A 27,555-nucleotide genomic window follows, 5' to 3' on the forward strand; every position below is an offset into this window, starting at 1 on the left:
ACTAGTGATATTCAAGTGTTTATGCCTCGTTGTTTGGTTTGTAATTGCACGTTACATTACAGGCACATAAGTTATTGCTGCTGTAACGTTACACATTTGCCGCGCATACATTGCGGTTTGATCATTTCAAACTGAAAGGCATGATTTGGCGCTTCACCAAACTTTAACGTTTCTGGCTTTGTCAGATAATCTCGTAACGTTACACTACCAGGGTCCAGTTCCAACCCAACAGAGACGGAAAGATAGATATTGCTCAATTTGGGCTCAAAGTTACCAAATCTGGGGAAATCAGTTTCAAACAATTTTTTGCTGAATTGTTGGCCTCGTGCTCTATCAATGTGCGTTGCAGGGACTTCTTCTGTCTTCTTCTGTTATTAAAGTTCCAAACCAGATTTTCTTTGACCGTTTGTCAATTTGAAGTTAGGGACACATTTGCATGTCCAAAGTTACTGGATTTGGAAAAACGGAAGCAAACTAAAACACAAAACAATAAATTCACATTTTCAACCGTGTTTACAAGCATTACCGATATAGACAATAAACCCTACAGGCTGCAGCTACAACATGTGCCTTCATTAAAACACAACACATTTGCTATTCATCATGTTGTCCGTAAATTACCATTGTTGGTCTGTCATCATTGTTACATTTAGCCCCGTTAGTCAAGAATAGTTTAGAAGCTACTCTTTTATGTACATAAATGGAAATCGGCTTTATGTTTAAGTCCAGCTGTAAAGATGGTTTAGTGTAACATACTGGTTTTGGTGTTAGCAGTCTTTATAACAATTAAACGAATTCACTCAAGAGGATTACTAAAGTGTCATCTTATCTCAACTTATTTTATGGTCAATTCAGAATCCCAATGTGGGTGATTTTAATCTTAGTTCCAGTGTCTAAGCAGGCAGGTATGTTATCATGTATTGCCTGATACACCTATCTGCTCTTGTAGTCATCACTGATGACTACAAGAGCAGATAGGTGTTGTGATGTATGGTTGTGATGTAATATTGGGCTCATTATTTACAATATCCCAAGTAGCAAATTTTTCATCCATTTGTGAAAAATTGCTGTTGAAAATTATGTCATGCATGCTAAATTTGCTCACAGCTATTTTAACAGATAAGGAGTTGTTTGTACTAATAATGTGTTAGTAATGGGCTAGCCTGGGTGAACCCAGCCTTCAACGTGACGTCACATAGCGTAAAGGCCTTGACATACTTCTGCGCCAAACCCCTCGTCGAATGCACCGAGGGGTGCGCCGCGGTCGGCGAGCCTGCCTGCGTGCAGCTCCTTGAAAATGTGACTCGACTCAGCTGACGTGAACAGCGCCATAGATGGGGAGATAACAGGAGAGAGTGAAAGCTATTACCAAGTATATGCACTACATTCTCTCCTTGGGCTAACTTCTAGTCATTGAAATCCTAGTGAAAATGAAAAAACACAATTTACTCATTTTGCTGGGGAGTCCCCTGTGTGCGTCAAGCTGACGTTCGAGTATATTCACATTATTCACCACGCCCACTTTTTCTCTCTTCCGCATTACACGCAACGTATTTGTTCTTCCGGTTCAGCGCTAGTTGGCGGCCAATTTCAAAACAAAACGTCACTATGAATGAAGTTTGGCAACTTTCAGAAGGTACACTGCATGCAACATTCAGTTACATGTTCATAGCTTTACTGCTGCGAGGAGCCGATGGCTGTACCCGGTCAGCATTTAACGTTAGTTACAAAAGCACGTCGACAGTGTTCTCTCACTGACAGTAGCCTAACTACAGTAGGGTTTGACAGATAGCTAGTCCGACCGGTGTCAGCACAGTCAGCGCTCCCGGTCCTCGCTGCACATTAAAGATTTCCAATAGGCGTTATTCTGATAAACTGGTCACATATATGTTACGTTCTCACCTGAAAAATATTAAAACTTTAAAACCGCTTTTTGGCAAGTCTAAAAATGACTGCGGTAGGCCTACTCTACTTCCGTGTTTAAAACCGGAAAGACGATTACGAAATGACGTAATGCAGAAGCGTCCTTGTATGGGCAAAGAACAAGGTGAATAGGACCAGCTGCTGCTGGCAAGGCTCCAAGTCGAGGCGGACGCAGAAGTATATTTCAGCCTTAAGTTTCTACGTGACTGATTGTACATGGAGGTCATGTGGAGCCTGGGTTTACCCAGGCTATTAATGGGCCAGTAATCAAGAATGGCCTACCCTTCTTTGTCAGCAGACAACAACCATGTTGCAGTTATTAGGCTCTTTCACACATAGATCGCCCAAAAAGGCTTTGCAGAAAGCCTGCAAAGCCTGGCAGCCTCGCCACAGAAATTGCTTTCACACACAGGCCAGCAGGACGGCCACATTCCCATCCCGCGGTGTCCTTTCAGGCGACAGCCACTGCTCCCGGATTGAAAGGCGAGCCGCTGGAGGCATTTCCACTCAGCTCCTCGCTCAAATTAATATTTTCATAGGTTAGTGTAGCCTAGCTTACTGTATGATGAACTGATTTCGAGAGGGAATATCCTCAGACCAACTCGCCACAGACAGCTATAGCCCTCTGAAGCTTATTATTATATCCGTTAATTTGACCTACTAATGTCGACATCGTTTGAGCAAAGCCTAACCGCACGGAGCATTCCTCCTGGCGTCCCTGCAGTCATGATTGTATAGGCTAGGCTACTTTTTTTACTTTCACTCGTGCACTTTCTTGATACATGAGGTGATTTCCCCTGTAATTTTTTTATGAATGAGCTGACCATTCGCACCTTTTCCGGCTCGCTGCGACGACGCTTTCAAATGGAGGCGGGTTGCCAGGTAACCCGGCGCTGTTACTACCTACCGTGGCGCGACAAAAGGCGTAAAACAATTATCCACCAACGCGCGTTCACGACTTTCACATCGGAGGCGCGAATCCTATTTTCCGTGCATTTTTCGGCTTTCAAGGCCGGTGTGAAAGAGCCTATTGTCTAAAAACTAGGTTGTTCATTGTAAATAGCTGGCTGCACTTCTTCAGACATCGTATTGCACCTTCAGCTCAGAACAGAACAAAACAATGACAATGAGAATGAGGGCACTCATCCAAACAATAGCAGTGTTACCTATCAGTGTCATGCATGACAGTGGTGAAACAACTCAACTGAATCGCTATTCCTTATGACAGAAATCCTCCGATACGCCACAAAGTCAGTCGGTAAGTATAGAAACTGGTGAGGAGCAAAAACATTGGACGTGGTCATGGTGGAAAATGTGTGTGTCTGTTCATTCCTGTGCTTTCTGCCTCTTTGTTTTATTTTTTATTTGTATTATTTTTCTTTTGGGTGGAAAATCAGGGCCTTCTGTTTTTCTGCACTGGATCGTGTGATAGCAGCAGACATGGAGATGTCAGGCCGCCCTTCATCAAAGAATCTCTTGCAATACTCTTTTAGTTGCTGTAAACCCAACACAAACCTGTGGTGCTATGCTGATTGCAGTCCATCAGGTGGTGCAATGAGCCCATGAGATTTGATAAAAGCTTGCCTTGCCTCTCACATGAATGCTGTTGCTATGGTAATGCAGGGATGTCAGACATCTTTACTCTGTTGGACACATCGAGAGCTCTGATTCTCAGCCAAAACGAAAGCATTGTGTATGTGTAACTATGCACACACACACAGACACACAAATAGACACAGAAAGATAGGCCACCATTAGGCAGAGCAGCCTGCCCCTGCCTCAGTGTTGGTATTGTTTAGAGCACAACAGCAGCATTCAGCATTAAGCCTAGTTACATCTCATTCATGTGGACACAGCCAGCTGCCACCCAGTTAGCCAGACTCAGTCTCAATAGTACGGAAGCAGCCTCAGGCCAAGCGCAGCTCTTCTGGCTGATATGTCTTTCTGGGACATGTGTGTTGTGGCAGGCGGAGGCGGTGAATGGGGTACTAGGAGGACAGAAAGGGTGGGGTATTGGATGAATGGGGTACTAGGAGGACAGAACGGGTGGGGTATTGGATGAATGGGGTACTAGGAGGACAGAAAGGGTGGGGTATTGGATGAATGGGGTACTAGGAGGACAGAACGGGTGGGGTATTGGATGAATGGGGTACTAGGAGGACAGAAAGGGTGGGGTATTGGATGAATGGGGTACTAGGAGGACAGAAAGGGTGGGGTATTGGATGAATGGGGTACTAGGAGGACAGAAAGGGTGGGGTATTGGATGAATGGGGTACTAGGAGGACAGAAAGGGTGGGGTATTGGATGAATGGGGTACTAGGAGGACAGAAAGGGTGGGGTATTGGATGAATGGGGTACTAGGAGGACAGAAAGGGTGGGGTATTGGATGAATGGGGTACTAGGAGGACAGAAAGGGTGGGGTATTGGATGGCAAAGAACAGATGTAGATAACATGTGAGGCGTGGAGTGGCCACAGTGTGAGAGTGGTGAGGGAAAGGAATGGTTGTTTGAGGCGTAGCTAACTAGCTGGAAGAGGCAGATGAAAAAAAGGTGGATGATGGATGCAAAGCCTGGAGCGAAGTGGGACACACTGCAAAACCTATAATGCTGTTCAAAGAGCAGGCAGAGCACATAGTCTGTCAAAGAGCAGGCAGAGCACATAGTCTGTCAAAGAGCAGGCAGAGCACATAGTCTGTCAAAGACCAGGCAGAGCACATAGTCTGTCAAAGACCAGGCAGAGCACATAGTCTGTCAAAGAGCAGGCAGAGCACATAGTCTGTCAAAGAGCAGGCAGAGCACATAGTCTGTCAAAGACCAGGCAGAGCACATAGTCTGTCAAAGACCAGGCAGAGCACATAGTCTGTCAAAGACCAGGCAGAGCACATAGTCTGTCAAAGAGCAGGCAGAGCACATAGTCTGTCAAAGAGCAGGCAGAGCACATAGTCTGTCAAAGAGCAGGCAGAGCACATAGTCTGTCAAAGACCAGGCAGAGCACATAGTCTGTCAAAGACCAGGCAGAGCACATAGTCTGTCAAAGAGCAGGCAGAGCACATAGTCTGTCAAAGACCAGGCAGAGCACATAGTCTGTCAAAGAGCAGGCAGAGCACACAGTCTGTCAAATTGAACATTTGTACACGTGTGCAGTGTTGCCATGCACATCTATGTGACGCCACATATAACACACATGCGCTCCAGGCAACACATCTCCTGGGGTCATGTGATCTGAAATTGAATTCAGCAGCATGCACACACTGATGCTGTTCACCACACACAGCTCTGCCTCCTCTCTATGTGGATGCATCTGTCAGTCTCCACCCTCTTCTTCTAGTCTAGACACTTGCCATCCTCTGCCCAGAGTTTGTGGATCTCACTGCTTTGAAGGCTGTGACAGGGTGTTAAAGGATGAGGGGTGAAGATTGAGTGCACTGTTCCCGAATCCCTAGTCATTTTGAAGATCTGGATCAGGAAGGACACAGTGGAGCAGGTGTCTGACTCTGTATGAGATTGGCAGCTGACCTGATGAGGAAGAATTGACAGGTCTGACTACCAGTAAGAAAGGGAGTTGATGGACTGTCACAAATTGATGGAGTGCTTTATGAGGGTCTCTGTCAAAATGTGAGCTGCTGTAATCTGATTCAAGCTGCTTAAAGAAGAGACGGCCAGATTGACACAGAAAGAGAGGGTCTGTGATGCAAAGAGAAGGTGGATTTGTACCAAATCGGTCCTGCAGGAATTCAAGCAAAATGTCATGGATTTTTTTGCTTGTGGCTTGATTGGAATGACCATCTTGAGTTTGGATTGTTGATGTTTTCCTCCTTTCATGATTCCAGAGAGTCCATTTGAATGCTCCAAAAAGCTTCAGTCATCCAACCTGCCTCTCTGGTCTTTGACTTTACTACAGGCTGGAAAAATGTGACATGGCTGAGATGGATTTGCCCAATGTCCATCATTCAATCCTTTTTTAAGGATGTTTTTTTTTTGCATTGTTCTGTTTCTGTTCTGCTTTGAGCTTGTTCAATGTCTGTCACTTAATCTTTAAAGTTTAAACCTTTTCTCTCATGGTCTTACTCTTGAAATAGCCTGTCTGGAGATTTGAGAGCATTTAGCACCATCACCTCATTTTGAACTTTAATAGCCTATCAGGCTATGATGTAGTCTATTTTGGGTTTGAGTTTGGGATTTCTTCTTACTTGGTCCCTGTCTCTTTTGCTACATGATTCTGACTCATCTGAAAAAGGGCTTCCAAACTTGCTGGGTTCTTTTCTATGGTGAAAATCATGCACTCATGGTTTGCCTCGTCGTCGTTTCAACATGATTTCTTATGATTTTTTTTCTTTCTTCAACTGAAGAGATAAATCCTGGACACTTGTCGCCTCTCACCTTTGACCCCTGAGCCTCACCATGCTGATAGTGTGGTGGTGCTCGGTGGTCCTGACCTATGTGTCCATCTACCTCTCACTGTCCTTCCTGCGCAGCTTGCTAGCTTCCGACAGAAGCGGGCGAAAGGTGACGGTGCGGGGGCGGCGAAAAAGACGCAGAAGAGGAAGGGCAAGGATGTCTCGCAGAATGACCGCTCGGCTCAAGACCGCCACCTAGAACCAGAACGTCCATCAGCCAACGGCACAAAGCAGAATGGCAAGACAAACCATGAGGTACATCGACTGCTTACACCAGTTATGCTTTAATGATAAGGTTAAAAGGGAAAATGCTGATTTTTTTTTTTTTTTCTTTTTTTCTTTTATAATATTTTTATTTGGTTTTTCTGATTTTAACAAACAAAAACAAGAGCATGACAGCTCAGACACAACATTGGTCTGGACAGTGACAGAAGGTGAAAGAATAAACCAAAAAAATGCTGACTTTTGAATGAATACTAGAATGTTGTATCAGGAGGACCATAATATTACTGCCTTATTGAACTAGTTTGTCACTTTCATTATCAGCCAGTTACATAATCGTTTGGTGTGGCCTAGATCCATTCATGGGTCACAATACTCAACCCATATGTCTCATTTTGTTTATTCATGGTATGGTGCCCCTGTTCGGTAAACATACATTAGAGAAATAGGTCAGTAAGCACCAAGTTGCTTGGAGGCATGTTGTCATAGCAACCTCACCAGGAATAACTGTAGCACTATTTACTGCCTTTTAAAGAGCAAGGTGTTCACTCTCAATATTTACATGTATATATTTGTGGCAACTGGAATTATATTAATAATACATATTTGCACTGAGAATTTCTTCGTCATTTGAATTAGTTGAAGGAGGGCTGAGGAGAATCCAGATCCAGACTTAATTTTTTTTTTACCTTTAGGATCTGCAAAAGCTCAGGAAATCAGATGTCCAGCAGAATCAAGAGCAGATGGATCAGCCTCCCACCCAGGACCAAAGCCCCTCCCCTGTGGAGGACTTGGGACAGGACCAAAGCCCCTCCCCTGTGGAGGACTTGGGACAGGACCAAAGCCCCTCCCCTGTGGAGGACTTGGGACAGGAGGAACTAGTTGCACTCACTGACAAAGAGCAGCTCAAGGTAAACGCAGTCAATGATGGAGCATTTACAGAAAATTATATACCTTGTTTTTAAGGGTTGGAAATGTCACCTTGCAGTTATTATAACTGTAATCATTTGCATGTCTAAGTACTTTTGGCTTAAATGTGTTGTTGCAGTTTAGTTTGAGACATCATAATCCTCTCATTGTTTTCCAGGTATGGGATAGATAGGCAAATCGGATTTATTTCATGAATGTGCATGTTGCATCCTGATGCTATGCTATAAATTCATGCAATGCAAATTGGGCCTCCAATTAGACCTCCTCCTTGTTAAACGGACTATTTGGCACTGCACTTTAGTGAGCCTTTCTTAGTGTGTGTGTGTACTTGTTAAACTAGCCTCGCTGGCCAGCCTCCTCTCCCTTCCGTCCGAGGAGTCTGGCACCGCAGGTCTCCATAGTGGGATTGCGATGGGCGGCGCTTAGCGGCAGTGCCCTTGGAAAATGGTTTCAAACAATCCAACTTGCCGTTTTCAGTGTGTAGCAACGAGCTAGCGTGTAGGTTACTGCCGTTAGCTTGCTAGCTAGTTAGCGTTGTTGTTTTCACTGCGGCGGCAGGGCACTATTTACAGCGACACACAGGGAGGAGGGAGCGGAAGCCGCTCTGATTGATATGGTCGGAGCCAGAGCCGTGTAGATAGAAGAGTCCCGACATCTCCATTCACTCCAATGGACCAGTTTTTTACTCAATAGTTCCAGGAAGTAAGGTCCTGGATTAAGCAGCACTGTCGAGTTGCAGCAAAATAGACAGTTTGTGTTGTACTCTGAAAGGGTTTTTCAAACCTTGAATCAAATTGTACATTATCAGCTTTATTTTAGCATGCAAAAGTAGCGCGAGACCCATTCCTGGCTGTTCATTGGCTAATGAGTCTCGCATTTTGGTCCTCCGCTGACGCCACTCTCTCTCTAGAGGACACTAGCCAATGACAGAGCTTGTAATAAGCCGGGAGCGGACATCCGGCTGCCACTGAAACAGTCGCTCAAAGGGGAGAGCAGAGTAGAGCAGGGGAGGGTTTATCCCAGTTATGGAGACCTGCGGCGCCAGACTCCTCGGACGGAAGGGAGAGGAGTCTGGCCAGCGAGACTATTGTTAAACTGACCCAGCCTTGCTTTCTACTTGCAGCAGTTACAGCAGGCTGTGGAGAAGCGTAATGAGATCATTGCCAGGCTCAGTTCCAACCTGCAGGACACGCTGGCCAGTCGAGACCAGGTCCAGCTGGAGGCACAGTCACTGGCTGGACAGATACAGGCCTTACAGAGACAGCTGCAGCAGGTACATGCATGCAACTCACATGAACTCTTTTACTTTAGTGAGCTGAAACACAACATTACCATCCAGGAATGCACAAGTCATGGAAGTTTAGATGAGGGTGGTGAAAACGGTGCGAACCCTGGAATAACTGCCCAGTCCTACTGTATATGTCCCTCTGTAATCATATGCACAGCACAACTAAACTTAAATGTTCTTTTAATTGTGTTTCAGACGAGTGTAGAGTTTCTGCGCATCAAAAGTCAGTCAGGGGCTGAAGTCCGTCATGTTCAGCGGCAGCAGCCTCAGTCTGGTCATGGCTCCCACAATGCAGACCTCAACCATAGGGAGGCGCCATCAGGGGAACCAGGGAGTGCAGGTCCTGGCTCCCGGGCATCAAGCCTGGAAGGCTCCAGCACTGACGGTGACACAGAGCCAGATGCTCTCCTACACAGACTGAGGACTGAACTGGACGAAGAGAGACAGAACAGCCAGCGCATATGTGCCGAACTAGCAGAGGAGAGAGAGAATAACCAACATGTGCTTTCTTTACTGGAGGAGGAGAGAAAAGGAAGGGAGGCAGAGCTGCAGAACCTCCAGACCCAGCTGAGCCAAGCCCAAACACAGTGCCTTGAGATCCAGCAGTATAAGGAGGACAAGGAGAAGCTCAACAGAGAGGTGCAGGAGCTGAGGAGGATGCTAGAGGAAGCAGCTGCCCTGCATCTCCAGAGCCTCAAGGAGGAAAGAGAGCGACAAGAGGAGGAGATGAGGAGGCTCAAAGAGGAACACAGAGAGGAGGTGGCGAGGGTCAGGCAGATTTTTGATGAGACGGAAAAGCTGCTTGAGTTTGGAGAGGAAGAGGACAGGGGACTCAAAGCTTCTAAGAATAAGCAGAACCAGGCAAGAGTTATTTGTAGTTGTGATGAGAGGGTTGGCATGGAACAGGCCGATCTGGAATGTGAACCTGTTCAGGACAGTCTGAATATGATTGCTAGGGATGCAGACTTCCTGATGGAGCGCTACTTTTCCTCAGCCCAGCCTGCACTCTCACACTCCTCGCTGGAAAGCTTGGGACAACACAGCGTGCTGGACAACTCAAACCACAGGTCAGGGGGAAATGCTGATTGTGTGTGTGTGTGTGTGTGTACACTTTTACACACACACACACACACACACACACACACACACACACACACACACACACACACACACATACATACATTTAAAGGAGAACTTCACTGAAAAACAATGCTGACTTATTTTGTGCATGATCTCACACATATTCAAAAACTTTTTTTTGCAGTCATTCATTTAGTTTGACAGTTATTGAGAGTTGAGTTAAGGTGTGGACCAGTGATGTCATTCATGCACAAATGAAATCACTGGTCCACAACTGAACTCAATTAACTCTCAATAAAGCTGCGTTCACACCGACCTATTAAAGTTTTTCGCTGGCATCGAGTTTACATACAAAGTCAATGCAAACGAGCGATTGAGCGTATATTCGCCCGGGAGAAAAATCGCTGGGCGTCCGAGCGACAGAGACAGAGCGATAGGGAGAAAATACGCTCGTCGCCCGAGATGAAATATCCCAACTCGAGCGAAAATACGCTGGCATCAGTCGCTCGCTGTTCAACGCTGATTGGCTGCCGTGTGAGAGCGAGTCAAGGATCACACTGGCTTGGAACAAACCGCTGGTTTATTGTGTGGCAACAAACCGCATTGACAGGCTGACAGCTGACATGAAGTGAAGTCTACTACCGGTATGGAGCTCATGTTAGGAGCACGCTGATAGGCTTAGCTTGTAAACAACAACGGGGGCTCGTAGTGGACAAACAGCATGACATTGTGTAACGTTATATCCCCCACATGTCCGTCAATTCGTGTGCCTGTTGATGAGCGATTTAAACAGAGCGATTCCAAAGGGTTGAATCAAGCGACAGAGCGAAAAATAAATATCTCGTGTGAACACAGCTTAACTGTCAAATGCCTACAAGACCGTTCTCGCATATGTGTGAGATTATGTGGAAAATAAAAATCTGATTTGTTTTTTTGTGAAATTCTCCTTTACTGCAGCTCAAACATCTAAAACCTGTTTCACTTCCTGTTTTTATGTTATATTGGCTAGTTAAATCCCTTAAAGGGGGACTTACCCCCCACATTTCTGGCAAAACAGCCTGTTGCTTGATTTAAAAAAGAGAAAGGCAGCAGATTCCACCCGCTAGTTTGTTCCAATGCAAATTGACGGCGGCGCACTGTTGTGAAAAAGGCAGAAGAGCGTCTCCTCTTGTCTCACTATACTCTTTGGCTGTGTTCCGACCAAAGAGTCTCCCAGTTTCCCCCTGCATCGAGCAAAACATTATATTGAGCTACAAAATCGTTTTAAATATCAACAACTAGCCAACGCTGGTGCCCTGTAGGGAAACAGGGTTACTCAAAATGGTTGAAAGAAAGTTATATCAAATTGGTCATTCAGTGGCATTTTACTGCAAACTGGTAACGTTAGCCCACAGCTAACAGCTAGTTTAGCCACAGTACCAGATTACCCACAATACCTTGCGTTGCCCCATCACTTTCTTATTAGTAGGAAGGGGGCTCGTGCTACATTTGAATGCATAAAATAAGGCTGATAATATACAATTTGATTCTTTAAACGTGCTGCCCTGCTTAATCCTTGCTAAAAAACGGGTCCATTGGAGTGAATGGAGATGTTGCAACTCTTCTATTATGCTCTGGCATTGGCTAATGATGCCATGATTTATTTTTCACATGAGTGGGAAAGGGGGGGTTCACTGTGACGTAATGGTGAACCTTTTGGAGGGCAAAAAAAAGCAGGTTTGAGGGGTTAGATAGATAGATAGATAGATAGATAGAGTACTTTATTCATCCCCGAGGGGAAATTCTGGCGTTACAGCAGCAGTAGCATCAATGACAGCAACAAGAGCATCAATGACAAGAGCATCAATGACATTAAACAATTAGACAATAAAAAAAGTTACACAAATAAAAAAAGTTACACAACTAAGGTAAGGTGCAGAAACAGCAGTATTAAAATATTGCAATAAGAAAAGAAACAAACCAATACGCGAAAATATACAATATACAATATATACCGCTTTACTTCCACCGCCTTTACATCTTACGTTTCCCAGAAACTGTAGGTAAATTAAATCAAATCAACTAAAAACTCCTAAATAGTATTGAATAATACTATTATTTATATTTCTATTATTTCTATAACTAAACTAAAGCTGTACAGTTTGTTATTTATATAATGATTGATATGACTATACATACTATACATAGTGAGTGTGCAATGTGGGCATGTGCACAGTGCATTGGATTCAATGCACTGTGCATTGAATTCAGTGCATTGGATTCAATGTTAGTTACTCTTTAATTAGCTTTTTCTGCACCTGTCTTAACAGTTTTGAGCTGAACAGTGAAGTGTTGGGTGACCAGACCAACTCTCTCCACGAAGAATACGACCTCCACGACTTCTCTGCCCCACAAAGGTCGGCAGGATCTCCTGGCTTCCCTGTGTCGGATAACTTCACCCCTCAGTCTCCATCGCAGTGGTTTAATAACAACTTTCCCACTAGTGAGCAGGAGATGAGTGAAACCTCAGAGCAGGACTCTGAGGAGATGGACCTGGTAAAGAAGCTGCTTACTCAGCAGTGTGTGGAGCTCAGAGAGGAGCTGGTCCTCAAGGAGAGAGATTTGAATGTGCTAAGGGAGGAAGTCACTAGGAGTGCTGAGGAGCTGGAGGAGGCCAGGAGCAGGTAAGGAAGATCATGTTACATAAGGTGTGTGCTAATGTTTACTGCTTATTTAGTTGGATTTTTATATCAAGAAACAACAGATCGGGCTGTCAATCAGGATAATCTTCACAAATGCTGTGGACCACTTTTATGACTTTTGAAGCGTTTTCTGAAAATCGTGTTAAAAACACATTTACGCTTCAAAAGTCATAAAAGTGCTCCTCGTCTGTGAAGATGATCCTCATCCTGCTGAACACATATTACCACTCCCATAAACTTGTGTTATCCATGCTGCACGGTGGCACAGTGGTAGCACTGTTGCCTCACAGCAAGAAGGTCCTGGGTTCGATTCCCACCTGAGACGCTGTGGGCGCTGAGGGTGTGTCCCCATCCCCATGTCCTCAGTGCCTACTGCCCAGGTGGGCTGGTCAAAAAGGGCCTTTCTGTGCAGAGTTTGCTGCATGTTCTCCTTGTGCTCCCCTGGGGTTTCCTCCAGATAGGAACCCCCTGCTAAAAACATGCAAAAAGAAAGAAAGAACAAACTTTTGTTAACCAAAGTGCTGCTTCCGGACTCCTTCCTTTGGTACTCTATTACAAGATTAATGCTATTATAGAAGCCATATATTTACAACTTCTTTTTTTATTTAGCACTGATTAGCTTTGTAAAAGAGCTATGAAAAAGAGAGTTTTTATTCACTTACATTTGGCTCATTAATCTTCTATTGTATGAAGTTGATATCAAACATTGATATTTTGATGGTACAAATGAGATGACTAATTTGTACCATCAAAATATCAATGTTTGTTTGAAATATCAGTGTTTTTATTGGACCCCAGGAAATATAGTTATTACTTTGTAATAACAGGGATCCTGATCAACAATGCAAATGTTCGTCCACTAATGCAGAGCTCTTCTTTCTCATGCCTCAGTTTTGAATCAACATAACTGTTTATAAACGGATTATCTTTCTGTGCATTCAGGTGGTCCCAAGTAACGGAAGAACTCAGGCAGGCTCTCTGGGAACTTGAAGAGGAAAAGGAGAAGAGGAGGACACGTGACAATGAACTTGAAGAAGAAAGGGAGAAGAGGAAACGGGTTGAGGAGGAGATGAACTTGAAAGCCCATGAACAAGACAACCTTAAGAACAAACTCAATGCCTTATTGGAAGAGAGTGACAAAGAGAAAGATGTGATGAAGGGGAGACAGGAGGTTGAGACCTCCTTGCTCCTCCCCTCTACCTTTCCATCATTGGATTCAGGGAAACTTCTAGGGGAGCTGCAGGAGAAGGAGCTCCAGCAGCCACAATCACTACAGGTATACTGGTATAATACTATTACACAGCAGCTGTAGTTTGTTTGTTAATCCTAAATAAGAACGATTAAAGAATGGGCATGGGGGAAATTGATAAGACAAAAATTAATAAAAACGTGTCTATTAAAATGCATAGAAAGATTAAAAAATAAGAATGATTTCCCTCTCTCTCTCTAGGCCCATTGTGACCAGGGCATGTCAGAGCTAGAGGAGAGTCAAACCATGCATAAAACCACAGCAGCTCTACTGGCTCAAAGCACTATGAAGCTGGATGCCACTTTAAAGGAGCTCGAAACCACTCGTGCACAGGTGGAGACCGTCCAGAAAGAGGTGGAGAGAATAGAGGGAGAGCTGGAGAAGAGCCAGGCCAGCCTGGACAGGACGGAGAGCCAGAAGAGCGAACTGGAGTCTCAGCTCCTCTGTCTGAAAAAAAACCTGACCAACCTGGAGGAGGCGCAGGCCCAGGGAGTGCAGGAGAGGGAGGAGCACAGGAGGAAAGAGGAAGAGATGGATGGACATATTAAAAGAATAGAGCAGGTACTGGAGAAGGAACTTGAACAGTTTGAGCAGCTACTGAAATCCAAGGATGATGAGGTGAGAATTTCTTTTTTGCTCAAATCGATCCAAATCTGTTTGAACGTGACCTGTCCAGAGATTTAAGTGTGAAAACATGTTTACAGTTGGCTGAAGAGAAGGAGAAGGGGGAGGAGGAGCGGCAGGAGAAAGGGAAAGAGCTGCTTGACATGAGGCATCTTCTGGAGGAGCAGAGGAGGGAGAGGGAGGAGGAGGTGAACGCTCTCCTGGAGAAACATCAACAACAGGTGGGTTTCAAAAAGAAACCGATTGGTTAAAATCACAGTATTCTGCATAAAATATAACCGCTTACTTTTGTTGGAGCAAACCATACCAGCCATTCCCAACTTGTGTGCCGTGAATGTATTGGAAGTGGGCTGCAAAATCATTTGCAAAACATTATGATCTTTGTGAAAAAATGTAATTATTACTATTATGTATGAGGATGCATTACTCCATTGTTTTATGATACTGTTATTTAATTAGTAATCAATTATTCATTAATTAGCCTGTTGCAGACAGCCCCTCACTTTTAGTATCTGGTTGCTGTGTGGTGCTGATGGACAGCTCATTTTATTGTAAAAAAAAGAAGAAGAAAAAAGTGCACTGAGAATGCATTATTTGTCCTCCGTATTGTTTTCACTTGAATGTGGGCCACAAACATTTTTGAGATTCTCAAGTGGGCCATGAGTCGGAAAAGATTTGGAACTGCAGATGAAAATCATTAGTGTTTTCCTTCGGAAATGTTTAACTTGATCAGTTATTTATGATTCTTGTACAAGGATGTGCCAGGGTTTCCTGTAGATATATATTTGTTCTTTTTCTGTATAATTCCAATAGGTGTTGCGGTTTTAGACTGGCTGTTGATTGGATATTTATCTCATGATATATGGACAGTTGAAATTATAATTGTTATTTCTGGTGGCCTGACTGATCATTAAGGCCAGATACATTTGCATGTGCAGGCTTGCAAAAATGACCCTTTTCTCATCCCAGTATTACCATGATTTCTTGATCTGTGTATATGTCTAGGTGTCTGGGTTGAACGCATGCCTAGAGATAAAGCTGTTGGAGCAGAAGGTTGCTATGGAGGAAGAACAAAAAAGACAGATCAGCCTAATCAAACAGGTAGACTGACACTCACAGAAAAGAGGATTCAAAAGTTCTACTTTAGTGCATCTGACTGATAGGGGTGTCAAAAATAATCGATTATAAGATGCATCGCGATGCGGACGTGCATGATTCTGCATCGATTAACAAATATCAAAAATCGATTATTATTATTATTATTATTATTATTATTATTTTTATAATCAAATAAAATAGAATGTAAGTACATGCAGTTGTTTATTTTAATTATGGATCATAATACAATGCAATTCCAAATGCACTTTTATTTTAAAAGTAGCCACACAGTGAGAAAAAAGAAAGTGAGAAAAAATAAATCATGTATTGCGGGAAAAGTGATGCATCGATTTAAGATGCATCGCGATGCATCGTGATGCATCGTTTAATCGAATCGAATCGAATCGTTGACAGATGAATCGTAATCGAATCGTGAGGCCAGTGAAGATTCACAGCCCTACTGACTGATGGAGGCTTCTGGAGTTCTCGAGTACAAAGTGCCCTGCTTATTTCCAAAGTCGTTTCAAGGTTTCTCAGCTTTTCTCATCTGTCCAATTCTCTCTCTGCAGGTGACTGAGCGTGAGCACCAGAGGACTGTGTCCGAGCTGTGTGCTAAGCAGAGGGAGGAGCTCATTCAGCTCAGGGCGGAAGTCTCCTCCGAGCTGAGGGAGAGCATGGAGGCTGCCCACCAGGCTGAAATGCAGCAGTTACAGGTACACACACTAGGGGTGTCACGGTACACAAAAGTCACGGTTCGGTACGTACCTCGGTTTTGGGGTCACGGTTCGGTACGAAAACGGGGAAAAAAAGCAACAAATCCCAAATTCTGTTTTTTTCCCTTTGAATATGTCTGAATTCTGCTTTTTACGCTATTTTTACCATCAGAAATAGTGTCTAATATGTGGGAATGAATAAATGTCCACTATTTAATAAGAACTAGGCAATCCACACAAAAAGGTTTTACTCTAGAGCAGTGATTTTCAAAGTGTGGGGTGCGCCTCCCTCTCAGATGTCTGTATTCCAGCTGTTTGACAGGGCAAAGGCATTTCCCCCCACTTTAAATCTTTATTGTACACAAGTTTGTAAACAGAGCGCATGTGTGGAGTAGCCTAATACTCCCACCAACCCCTCCCCCTGTTGTATTTGTTTTATGTAGCATTTGCGTTTGATGTAAGCACTAATTTGGAATCCTATCTAAAAGCGGCCACTAGGCGGCAGTGTTTCTTTAGTCAACGTCAAAATACCTACCGTACATGTTCAGAAGAAGAATAAAACGGCAGAAGAAGAAAAACTTCTAAACCTTGTTGAAAGATACCCCCCACTGTCTGACAGACAACGGGGTGGGTTTCACTTTCCCAGTAAGTACGGGAAAGAACCCTGTCAGCGCCTTAACGTTATTGGATATGAGTTTTGTTTAGCATAATATGATTACGTTCGGTCATCTAATGGATTATTGGAACATGACAAGGAGTCATCGCCTCTTCCTCACCGCAGCTTGCCTGTCTGCATCCGCAGATGTCTGCTTGACCGCATCACTCATCCCACGCGATGTATGTTGCTTGTTTACAAGTTAACAGCTTTGTCAGTGTTATGTAACGTTTAGCCGCAACGCGCAACTATAAAGGACTTTGTCGCGGCTACGTAACGTTACATTGGCAAGCTTACCTCGTTGGCTTGATGTTGACAGAATTTGCAAAACAGCTTATCGCCACAAAACGTCCCATTCTGTGAACGCGGATTTCTATGGCCCTTGTGTTGTTTTGGTGTGTCTTCTTCTGTGGCGTTTAATTCAATTCAATTCAATGCCGTTCAAACAGCGTTTAGGTGCTTCTGGATTTGACGTATTCGTCGTGTCGTTTCATGTACCGTGAAACGAGGTACCGTGAGGGTCGTACCGTAAACTCACGGGACGAATACATGTACCGTGACACCCCTAACACACACACACACACACACACACACACACACACACACACACACACACACACACACACACACACACACACACACACACACACACACACACACACACACTCACTCACTCACTCACTCACTCACTCACTCACTCACACGCTCTCTCTCTCTCTCCCTCTCTCTCTGGGTAACATCCTCAGCCACACCATGCAGCAAAAAAAGGCCTCTCTATGTTCACAAGAATATTGTTCGGGCACTATGGCTCCGACCCTTGCACTCTTTACTATCGGTTATTTGTAATTTATCTAGCCGTTAAGATTTTTTTCTACTCTTGTACCTATTACCTATTACATTTCCAGATGGACTCACTAGTGTACCGTAATTTCCGCACTATAAGCCGCACCGGAGTATAAGCCGCAGCAGCAAAATTGCCTGTTTGTTACATATATAAGCCGCAGGTGTTTTAATGTTTTTTTTTTTTTTTTTTTTTTTTTTATTGTGTTTTAATGTTTAATTACCATATGTAAGGGTTCGTGCACAGAGGGGATTGTCGGGAAAGAGATGGCTGTTTGAGGAAGCTCCCATTTATTAACATTTCAACAAAACAACATAACACAACACCACCTGTGTTTTTTTTTACAGTGCACACAGTGTCCGCGGTGTGGTGAAAAGAGGGCAAGAGAGGAAATTAAAACAGAAGTGGATTTATAGTTAGAAAGAGTGCTAAAGAAGAGATAATTTTTTTTTTTTTTTTTTTTTCCTGAAAAAATCCATAGATAAGCCGCACCGTTATATAAGCCGCAGGGCCAAAAACCGGGGGAAAAGCCGCGGCTTATAGTCCGAAATGTAGTTAGGAAAAGCTCTGACACAAACAGGTGATCGCTCTATCCCCTCCTTGCCTTTCCGTAGACCCAACACTCCCTCAAGCTGGAAGCCTTGCGTCTCAACCTGACCAACTTCGCCCAGGACAACCTGCGGGACCTGGAGCGGGAGGCGGCCCTCGGCGAGTTCCAGGCCTCGCTGAGGGACAAGTGGGTCCAGGAGAGAGCAGCCCTCCAGGCTCAGCAGCAGTTTGAGCTGAACCGGCTCAGAGAGCAGAACCAGGAGCAGGAGAAGAGGCTGTGTGAGCGCCACCAACGGGATATGGGTGAGTGTAGTGTAGAGTACTATTCGGGACAGTTCGGTTTGTTTTTTGCCCATGGGTGCACTAAACATGAGTGTACTATTCTGTATGTGGGTGAATCAGCCTCAGAGTCGATAGAGGCTTGTTCAGGAAAAAGTAGGGTGTAAAACACGTTACACTCATTTGTTTGTTGAAGTAGGTGAATGCTTGCTATTTGTGTTTGTTGTATGTGCATGTTCAGATGAAGTAAAGCAGCAGTGGGAGACGCGTGTTTCTCAGGAAAGAGCTTCCATGGAGCAGAAGCAGACCAAAGAAATACAGGTAAAATTATCCAACAAATCATGCATTTGTTCATAGTAATTCTGAGATTTATTGCAACATCTGTATTTTTTATATATATATATTTTACTGATGTATTTATTTCCCTCATTCATTTTCTTTCCCTTCTATTGTTCTCAGGCTTTACGATCACAGTGGGAGAAGGAGGCAGAGAGCTCCCAGTCAGACTTCCAGACGTCCCTCTCAAAGACCCAGAAGAGCCTTGCCAACACCCAGACAGAACTCACCCAAACACAGGCAGCTCTAACTGAAGCCCAGGCAGCCCTGTCCCAGAGCCAGTCAGACCTGTGTGAGTTGCGAGCCAGGCTGGAGGAAGTCCAGACATCCAGTAACCAGAGACTAGAGGAGGAGCTGAGCCATGCTTCAGCTGACCGAGATGCAGCTGCACGTGAGTTCCATCTCTCCAAACTTCTCTGCCTCTGGGCTTCAATTTTGGCAATTAACTCATATCTAAATTATTTAGATACATTTAAAATATAACAAGATTTGGCTTACAATAGCCAATACAATAGCCTAGCGAAGAAATTGGCACTGTAGTTATAACTATGTTCTGAATGCTGCTCAGGTGCTGTGGAGGAGCTGGTTTCCACTCATAAGGCAGTGCTGCAGGAGAAAGAGCAACATGCACGCCACCTAGAGGAGAAGCAACGGCAACTGCAGCAAGAGGTGAGTTGACTGGAACACAGTCAGTTAGATGTATCCTGTCCCATTATTTTCTTTTAAGTGCTCTGACATTTAGAAATAGATTATTTGATACCAATCACTAATACAAATAGGAAGCCTACAATAACTTAATGTCTAAATCCTTGTTACAATAAGTGACTTAATTACTTGACTTGCAATAAGTAAGTACTCTTGTTTCCCCTCTGTCTACAAGGTGTTGCACCTACAGGAGGAACAGGTCATGCTGAAAAAGAGCTCAGAACAAGAAGTAGCTCAACTGTGGACTCAGCTGGAGAGCACGAGGACTAGCCGACAAGAGTTGGGAGGTAACATGGCTAAACCATCAGAGAGAATTTGAATGCTTTATTTTGCATCTACTGAATTCAATTTGAATTTACATAGGATTCAGATATTCCAGAGGTTCAACCTGGTTTAAACACATTCAAGATGAGCAAACGTTAATAACTTTGGCCTCTGACAGCCATTGCATATTCCATGTGTTTCCAGCTGCTAATCCTTTTTTGATTACGGTCTGTTGCTTCACTTTCTGTCGTTTCAAGAGTTGAAGGAGCAGTTGCTGGCTCGCTCATCTCATGTTGATGACATTGAGCGCCTGAAGGCAGAGTTTAATGAACAAAGACAAGGCATCAGGGAGCAGAATGAGGTTGAGCTGGAGAGCTTGAGGAAGTAAGTATACACACACACACACACACACACACACACACGCTTGCATGTATACACTCTCACCAGGACAGGAACCTTTTTTCTTCACCTAACACAGTGACTGGTGGATTCCAAAATGTGACTGCTACTGCCAGTGCTTTCATTATTTTACCAGACATATGATATTAAGAAAAGAAATTCCACTTTTCTACTTCCTGTCCTTACCCCCCCCCCCCCCCCACACACACACACACACACACACACACACACACACACTTACTCCTTGCTCAGGTACTTTGAGCAACGGTTGCAGGCAACAGAGGAGAGCTACAGGGAGGAAATTGCTCTGCTGCAGCTGAGGCTGATTGAAGGAGCCCTGGAGGAGCCTGTGCTCAGGACCAGGGATACTAGGTATGTTTGTGCTCAGGACCAGGGATACTACTACGGTAGGTATGTCTGCTCGGGTCCAGGGATACTAGTAGGTATGTCTGTGCTCAGGACCAGGGTTACTAGGTATGCTAATAGAGCCCTGGAGGAGTCTGTGCTCAGGACCAGGGATACTAGGTATGTCTGCTCAGGACCAGGGATACTAGGTATGTCTGTGCTCAGGACCAGGGGTACTAGGTATGCTAGTAGAGCCCTGGAGGAGTCTGTGCTCAGGACCAAGGATACTAGGTATGCTAGTAGAGCCCTGGAGGAGTCTGCTCAGGACCAGGGATACTAGGTATGCTAGTAGCTCAGGACCAGGGATACTAGGGATGCTAGTAGGTCTAGTAAGAACAGATAGACATACTGCACGTTTCAGACAAGGTTATTTTGAATATCAATGGCTTAGGTCTCTGTTTCAGTTCCATGTCTGAATGCCAAGGTGAAGAGGAGAACAATGATGTACCTGCTGATATCACGCTCAAACTGGAGAAACACAAGGTACTGTAACTTCACACCCACATTATAATTAAATATATTTTAGAGGCAACTGCTGTCACCGGTTACATTTGTGTTATTCTAACTGCCCAGTTCAGGTCTCATTGTCCATATTTTCTGATTTGAATGAATCAGGGGATAAAGGTTTTAGTTGTTGTGCTTGTGTTGGAGAACCAACCAAATTTATGTTTCATCCAGTCTTAGCAAAGTTGCTAAAATAATTCCAGCTTGGTTTTCAGAGTGCCAGATTCAGATTTTTCCCCTGCATATTTCGGCAGCATTGTTCTTGTGAGGCTCATTACTAGGTCTTACCTGTTGTATTATGTCTCTTGCTGTACCTTTAGGAAGAGCTGGATGCTTTGCGTTTGCAGCTGGAGGAAAGACACACAGTGGAGCTGACCAACCTACGCTCTTCTATGTCTCTCTCGTATAAGGAAGAGCTGCTCCAGGTCAGATACATACTGTACTCTTATCTGTCCATAACTCCTTAATAGCTTAGTCTCTGTGTCTACTGTGATGTATCCCCCCTTCTTTTTAAAAGTAAGTGGTGATAAACAGATGTTTCAGGGAGGTGCTGTTTTTACCTCTTGTTGTTACTAAGCACATTGGAAGTGTGGCACTCCTTTGCTAAAAGTTTAAATGTAACTTCTTGTACTTTTTCAAACCACTTTGTGTCAGGAAGGTGCAATAGCCCACTCTTTCCTTTCCAAAAAAAAGGGGGGGGGGGGGATAAGCTAGCACCATAAACAGAGGTTCCTGGCAGACATGTGCCCTCACTTTCTCATGTTCTTATTTTATCACTGGTGCATTAGGTGCGCTCCGACCTAACAGACCGTTACTATGAAGATCTGCAGGAGCTGAAGACTCGTCATGCCTTGGAGCTGGAGCAACTCAGAGCCAGACTCTCTGACAGTCACATACGAGGTACTACATACATATACTCCTTAATGAATCACAACTGTAGGATATTTGCTATTGAAATGTTGCTAAGCAAACTCAATCTGTTTGCCAGAGCTAACGCGGGTTCATTTGGAGGCAGCAAGGCAGGTTGAGGTAAGAAAATATTTTAATTTTGCAATCTTGCACGTTACACAACATCCACACACTAAATTATAGAGTTGTGCGATAAAATTGATAATATTGCTGTATCGATTATTTTGCACAGCTGTGTTCAGTGACACAATATCGTTCGTGACCCATGTATCGTGATACATATCATATCGTGAGGTCCTTTCCAATACCCAGCCCTACTAAGTTACACACTAAATTTGAAGATGATGACTGTGGTGATCCTATTTAGGTGGAGGTTGAGCAGAGGATGTGGTGTCACACTGAGGAGCTGCAGACAACAATGATCATCATCCACACCCTAGAGAACAGACTGTCTGCCTTGAGTAAGCAGCACGATGCAGAACTGCAGAGGAACAGACAACGGGTAAATACACATGTGCACAGACCCCAGCATCATACTCTCATTGCAAGATTAAATCTCATACACGCAAAAGAAAAAAATAATACATTTAATAATAATATAGTATAAAACAAGGTATTTACTCGGCTCCACCAATTGCTGCAGATGAAACAGGAGTTTGCAGAGGAGCTGCGTGTTCAGCTGGAGGAGGCCCAGAAGAAGGAGAGACGGTGCGTGCAAGAGGAGCTCCAAGAGAAGCAAGAAGCTCAACTCTCCCTGAGGGGAAACTTAGAGAGAGCAATGGAGGAGGAGAGGAGACTCTTCCAAAAAGAACTTCAGGAAGAGAGGGAGAAGTTTAAGTCTCTACAGTCTTCACCGGACAACGATCAGAGTAAGATTATATTGCAGATCCAAAAGGGGTAAAAGATTCACACCGGTTCCTAGTAATGTCAATTCAGTATTCCCATTACAGCTCTGAACCAGATGTGTGTTGGAAATTGAATTAATAAAATTCTTCCTTGCCCCTGGTTTTGGAACTCATGGCCTTTGTCTTTCAGGCCCCCAGGTCCTACTAGTGAGACAGAGACTGGAGGCCCAGTATGACTGTGAGCTGCAGAGGGCAAAGAGCTGCATGGTAGCTGAAGTCAAGGAGCTCAATGCTGCTCTCCAGGAGCAGGGCGAGGAGTGGCTACGCCAAGCCCAAGAGAGGTGAGATCTGGCTGGGCTCAAGACTGAAGTCTGTGTGGCAGCTGGAGGTTGAGGGTTTCTCAGCAGCTAGTAATACCCTGGAACCCAAGTTATACTTACTTGTATAAAACATCTTCATTTTTCACTAATTCTAGATGGCTAATATTGGTATGAAAACATGACTGTTCATAAAATACTAGATTATCAAAGAATAGAATGTACATCCACACAGGTGCCATCTATAGGCATTGATAAACTAGATAACACACTGCTGTGATATTTATTTTATGCATTAGGGTGGTGTGACATGCAAATGCCGTGCACAACCCTGGACATTTGGCACACTTCTGCGTGAAGATGGTCTTCACGGGTTTTGAGTATTTTATAATGTTTGAGGTATTTTGAAAGTTGAAATTTGTGTGTGTGTGTGTGTGTGTGTGTGTGTTAGTCACAGAGATCAGCTTGCTGCTATGGCAACTGAGCTCGACTCCAAGCACAAAGCTGAGCTGGTTGCCTTGGAAGTGGCCTTCGATTCTAAACGAAAAGCAGAGCTTGACAGTCGGGAGGCCATCTTTCAGGAGACCAATCAGGCTCAGCTGGAGGCTCTAGAGGCAGATTTGGCTCGCAAGCACCAGGAAGAGAGGGATGAACTGGAGAGGAGAATGCTGGGTAACATGGACACTTTGGAGGCCACCTATCTGAAAGAAGTCCAAGTAAGGAGACGCAAAGTGATGACACTTGGTCAAAACTTACATGCTGGATAATTTTTGAAATACATTAGAAATACACACAATTCTGCCATTGTTTAGATTGTTGATTTTCTAATTCCCTGCATACATTTCACTACTGTCTGACTCTGTTTCTATCTCAGACTCTGCGTGATGAAATAGTGCGTCTTGAAGAGAGACATTGTCATGAAGTGAATGGCGTGAAGGTTGAGCACAGGCAGATAATGGAGCATCACCATGCAGAGCAGCTGTCCATCAGAGAGGAACTAAGGAAGGAGTTGGCACAGCTGCACCTGGAGAAGTTTAGTGCCATGGCAGCTGAGCTCAGCCATGTTCAACAGGTGAGAAAGGAGTGCGTGTAGTCAACCCCAAGCTAGCCTCTGGCCATACAGTTGATATCACATTTTTTAAATTCGAGTTTATACTTTAAACTATTGATTTGAGAGAATGCAATGAGAAGATTTCTTAGGTCAAGGGTTTTCAAAGTGTGGGAGACTGAGCCTCCCCTCAGAGAACATAGACAGCTGCGCCATCCCAACCCCCCACCCCCCTCCAATTATTATTGCCATTATTACTGTTATATTGTATGCTCCACTCTGGCTTAACAAGTTCCAAAGATGTAGTAAACATCTTTATCCTATATTATTTTAAGATTTTAAAACTTCTTTATCCTTCTTTTTCATAGATCTTATTTTAAACGTCTTTATCCACTCTGAAGGACTTTTAATGCTTTTCTTTTCACACATCTTTATTATAACTAGCGGGATACCTGCCCTGTGCAGTGTATCGAGTGTACATGTTGTGTTCTCTGCATGTTCAACCCCTATGGACTGTGTCTGCAGCCAGGCTGGCCAGCACGGCAGACAGTTCCCCAGCCCCATAAATCTTTTTTAACAAACTTTTTTAGCGTTAATGCCTTCCTTTTACACGGGAACGGCATTCTTGGAGCATGAAAACACAAAAAAGTGAAAACGGGTTCCAGGGTGGAATTCTTGATAACGCCGCCCCTTACTGTTGCCGTGTAAAGTGGAGAAACGCAATTCAGGTGATGACACAGCCCCCGTTCGCCATGGAAGTCAATGGTAGGCAATAGGAGCATTGAACTAGCCAAATACTATACAGCCTCATGGCACAGGCACAATGAGTCGCATTGACATTCAACAAACGTAATAATGATTTGCTAAAAACACATAATCTGCATTAAGTGCCCGCTACTAATGTCGCACATAGCCTATTAATCACTGTCTCCCTCATTGAATAATTGAAGACAACTCACCGCATGCATTTCCTCAAGCAAAGCCCCAATTGTGCTGCAAAGGTGCTGAAAAAAGGTCCAGAGTGCTCGGAAGTCCAAAACTGGTATGGTGAAGGTGCTCTTTGGTGAGGATCACAAAGGCTAAAAAAAGAAATGTCCAAGGCACTCTTCTGGCAGAAAGTAAAAAGCCTTTATTTACTTGTAGATGGCTATTTCAGTTAGAAAGGTTTAAAAACATAGCTAGTGCATGTTAAAAGAGCTGGGACATGACCCATGTGTAGCGGCACAAACAGCCTTCTTCAGGGTATGGCCACCAGCAGAGACTGTTGTCGTCTAAACATGGCCTTAGCTTGTTAATACCATAAAAGTGAATTTGTATTTTCTTCATGTTTTGTTCTTATAGACAGAGCTGGCTGCTCAGAAAGTGGCTTTAGATGCTGAACACTGCAATTCTCTGGAGATGCTTAAGAAGCAGGTACTCATCCAGTCATCCCACCATCCACCTAGTTAACCCTTTCTCTTGACTTCAATGGGCTGAATGTTTACACATCTCATCATGAGGAGACTAGCTATAATGCCCATTTAAATACACATGCTGTGAAAATGGTGAATTTCAATGATGCTGTTGACCAGAAGCAAGAATTGAATACAACAATGTATATCTGGTCATGATTAGAGAAGCAGCTGGACTACAACTGAGTTGCCTTATGGTGCATCAGATATGGCAAACATTAAAATTACATGAATTAATTACATTACGTTAATTAATTACATAGATTAAACTTTCGCATGGTGTGTCTGTTAACTGCCCAATACAATTATCTGTCCTTAAAGGCTACACATTAAATGTGAATCTTAGCATTGTAAATCCGCAGTTTGATCATCTTGAATCCAAATTTCCATGGTCATCATGTCATGGAAACAAGTGTTTTGTTAGTACATGCACAAAAATCTTCTAATTCCATTTTGGTTTCCATTTTTTGGTTTCATAATGTAAATTATTATTTTTATTTAAACTTTATATTTAACCACGAAGTCCCTTGAGATTGAAATATCTTTTCCGAGGGAGACCTGGCCAAGACAGCATGCCAGTTACAGTTAAAATAAAAAATACAATTAAAATAAAACACAACAGACAGGGAATACAAACATCAAACACACAAGGCAGAAACTAAATCCAGCTCCATTAGGCAATATTATTTCATTTTAATTTTTGTTGTAGGTCTGACAAAAAAAAACAATCAGGGTTAGCTAGAACACAACTAGCCAATCACAGCACACAAACAAGGGTCATGTGGGTTTTACTCTCTGCTATGTTGCTATGGTTAACATTCCATTAATGATGTTTAAAACTGCCTACTGCAGCTTTAAGGCAGTTAACTTGCAACAAAATTTGATTTGCCTTTCCATCCTGTCTGCTCCCTCAGGTTCTGGAGCTGGAGCAACAACATGGCACTGGTCTTCAGGAGCTCACAGATACCTACAGCACTGAGAAACAGCGACTCACTGAGCAGCACCAACTCCAGTTACAGGTGTGTGTCCTACATGAGCAGGCATTATGCGGTGTGTGTGTGTGTGTGTGTGTGTTTTGGGTTGGAAGGGCAGCTGTGGAAGGCTGTGTCTGTCACAGAGGGAACCTCCCATGCTCACTAGAGGGCTTGTCTCCCGGGCTCTTACAGCCCATTAGAGGAGGGATTACACAGGGTCATTGTTCATCCATCATAATGGTTTATTTGTACGTAGGGGCATCAAGTATTTATTTGGATTATCTTGTTGGGTGTGAGCATGTGATGAATTGCATATTGTGGTATAACACTAATACATGGCGTGTGTCCTGCTGTAGGAGTTAAAGGGTATCTCTGCAAGAGAATTGGAGGCGTGTCACAGGGAGCTTGAAGAGGACACGGCAAGGCAGCGTATGCACTTCCTAGAAGAGGTGGAGCTCCTCAAAGTCCAATCAGAGGAGAGGCTGCAGGATAGGATTAATCAACTCAAGGTAAAGGAGAAGATGCTGGGTAGAGTGAGGGTAAAAAGAGGAGGCATCCCCGGCCTAAAGGCCTTAACATTTGACACTTGTTTTAGAAAGCAAATTTGTTATCAAATAATCTGTGTGTGCGGGGGGGGGGGGTTGACATTGCCCCCTCTAAGCTCAAGCAGCACCAGTTCATTCCCATTGACAGTTGATGCTCTGGACCCTCCCTGTCCCATTGGAGCTTTATTCAAAGCTTTATCTCACATAATCCCACCATCATATAGAAGCTTCCTTGTCTGTGTGTTTCTCCATCTGTGCGCTCCTGGGTTGTGCGTATTTGTCGTGCGGCCATGTGAACAGTGGATGTGACGGATCTAAGCTTTT

At 43.9% G+C, this 27,555-nt stretch overlaps 1 protein-coding gene across 1 annotated transcript in view; it reads left to right on the top strand.

The window, feature by feature from the left end:
- Window positions 1-27,555, top strand: part of pcnt (pericentrin) — a gene marked incomplete at its 5' end in the record, with an annotated part of 54,989 nt that overhangs the window by 177 nt on the left and 27,257 nt on the right. Inside the window, 29 exons of the mRNA XM_083633054.1 lie at window positions 6,399-6,575; window positions 7,238-7,453; window positions 8,596-8,745; window positions 8,956-9,827; window positions 12,150-12,503; window positions 13,464-13,797; window positions 13,972-14,388; window positions 14,475-14,615; window positions 15,400-15,495; window positions 16,062-16,205; window positions 18,316-18,553; window positions 18,771-18,850; window positions 18,989-19,256; window positions 19,434-19,534; window positions 19,746-19,857; window positions 20,092-20,218; window positions 20,486-20,605; window positions 21,043-21,121; window positions 21,463-21,567; window positions 21,931-22,042; window positions 22,131-22,171; window positions 22,419-22,553; window positions 22,695-22,920; window positions 23,087-23,237; window positions 23,665-23,929; window positions 24,088-24,285; window positions 25,603-25,674; window positions 26,627-26,731; window positions 27,043-27,195. Of these exons, the coding sequence (XP_083489180.1) occupies window positions 6,399-6,575; window positions 7,238-7,453; window positions 8,596-8,745; window positions 8,956-9,827; window positions 12,150-12,503; window positions 13,464-13,797; window positions 13,972-14,388; window positions 14,475-14,615; window positions 15,400-15,495; window positions 16,062-16,205; window positions 18,316-18,553; window positions 18,771-18,850; window positions 18,989-19,256; window positions 19,434-19,534; window positions 19,746-19,857; window positions 20,092-20,218; window positions 20,486-20,605; window positions 21,043-21,121; window positions 21,463-21,567; window positions 21,931-22,042; window positions 22,131-22,171; window positions 22,419-22,553; window positions 22,695-22,920; window positions 23,087-23,237; window positions 23,665-23,929; window positions 24,088-24,285; window positions 25,603-25,674; window positions 26,627-26,731; window positions 27,043-27,195 (5,589 nt within the window). The remainder of the gene's footprint in view (window positions 1-6,398; window positions 6,576-7,237; window positions 7,454-8,595; window positions 8,746-8,955; window positions 9,828-12,149; window positions 12,504-13,463; window positions 13,798-13,971; window positions 14,389-14,474; window positions 14,616-15,399; window positions 15,496-16,061; window positions 16,206-18,315; window positions 18,554-18,770; window positions 18,851-18,988; window positions 19,257-19,433; window positions 19,535-19,745; window positions 19,858-20,091; window positions 20,219-20,485; window positions 20,606-21,042; window positions 21,122-21,462; window positions 21,568-21,930; window positions 22,043-22,130; window positions 22,172-22,418; window positions 22,554-22,694; window positions 22,921-23,086; window positions 23,238-23,664; window positions 23,930-24,087; window positions 24,286-25,602; window positions 25,675-26,626; window positions 26,732-27,042; window positions 27,196-27,555) is intronic.

This window comes from Poromitra crassiceps, assembly GCF_964638095.1.
Source record: "Poromitra crassiceps genome assembly, chromosome: 3".
In the NCBI taxonomy this organism is placed as follows: domain Eukaryota; kingdom Metazoa; phylum Chordata; class Actinopteri; order Beryciformes; family Melamphaidae; genus Poromitra; species Poromitra crassiceps.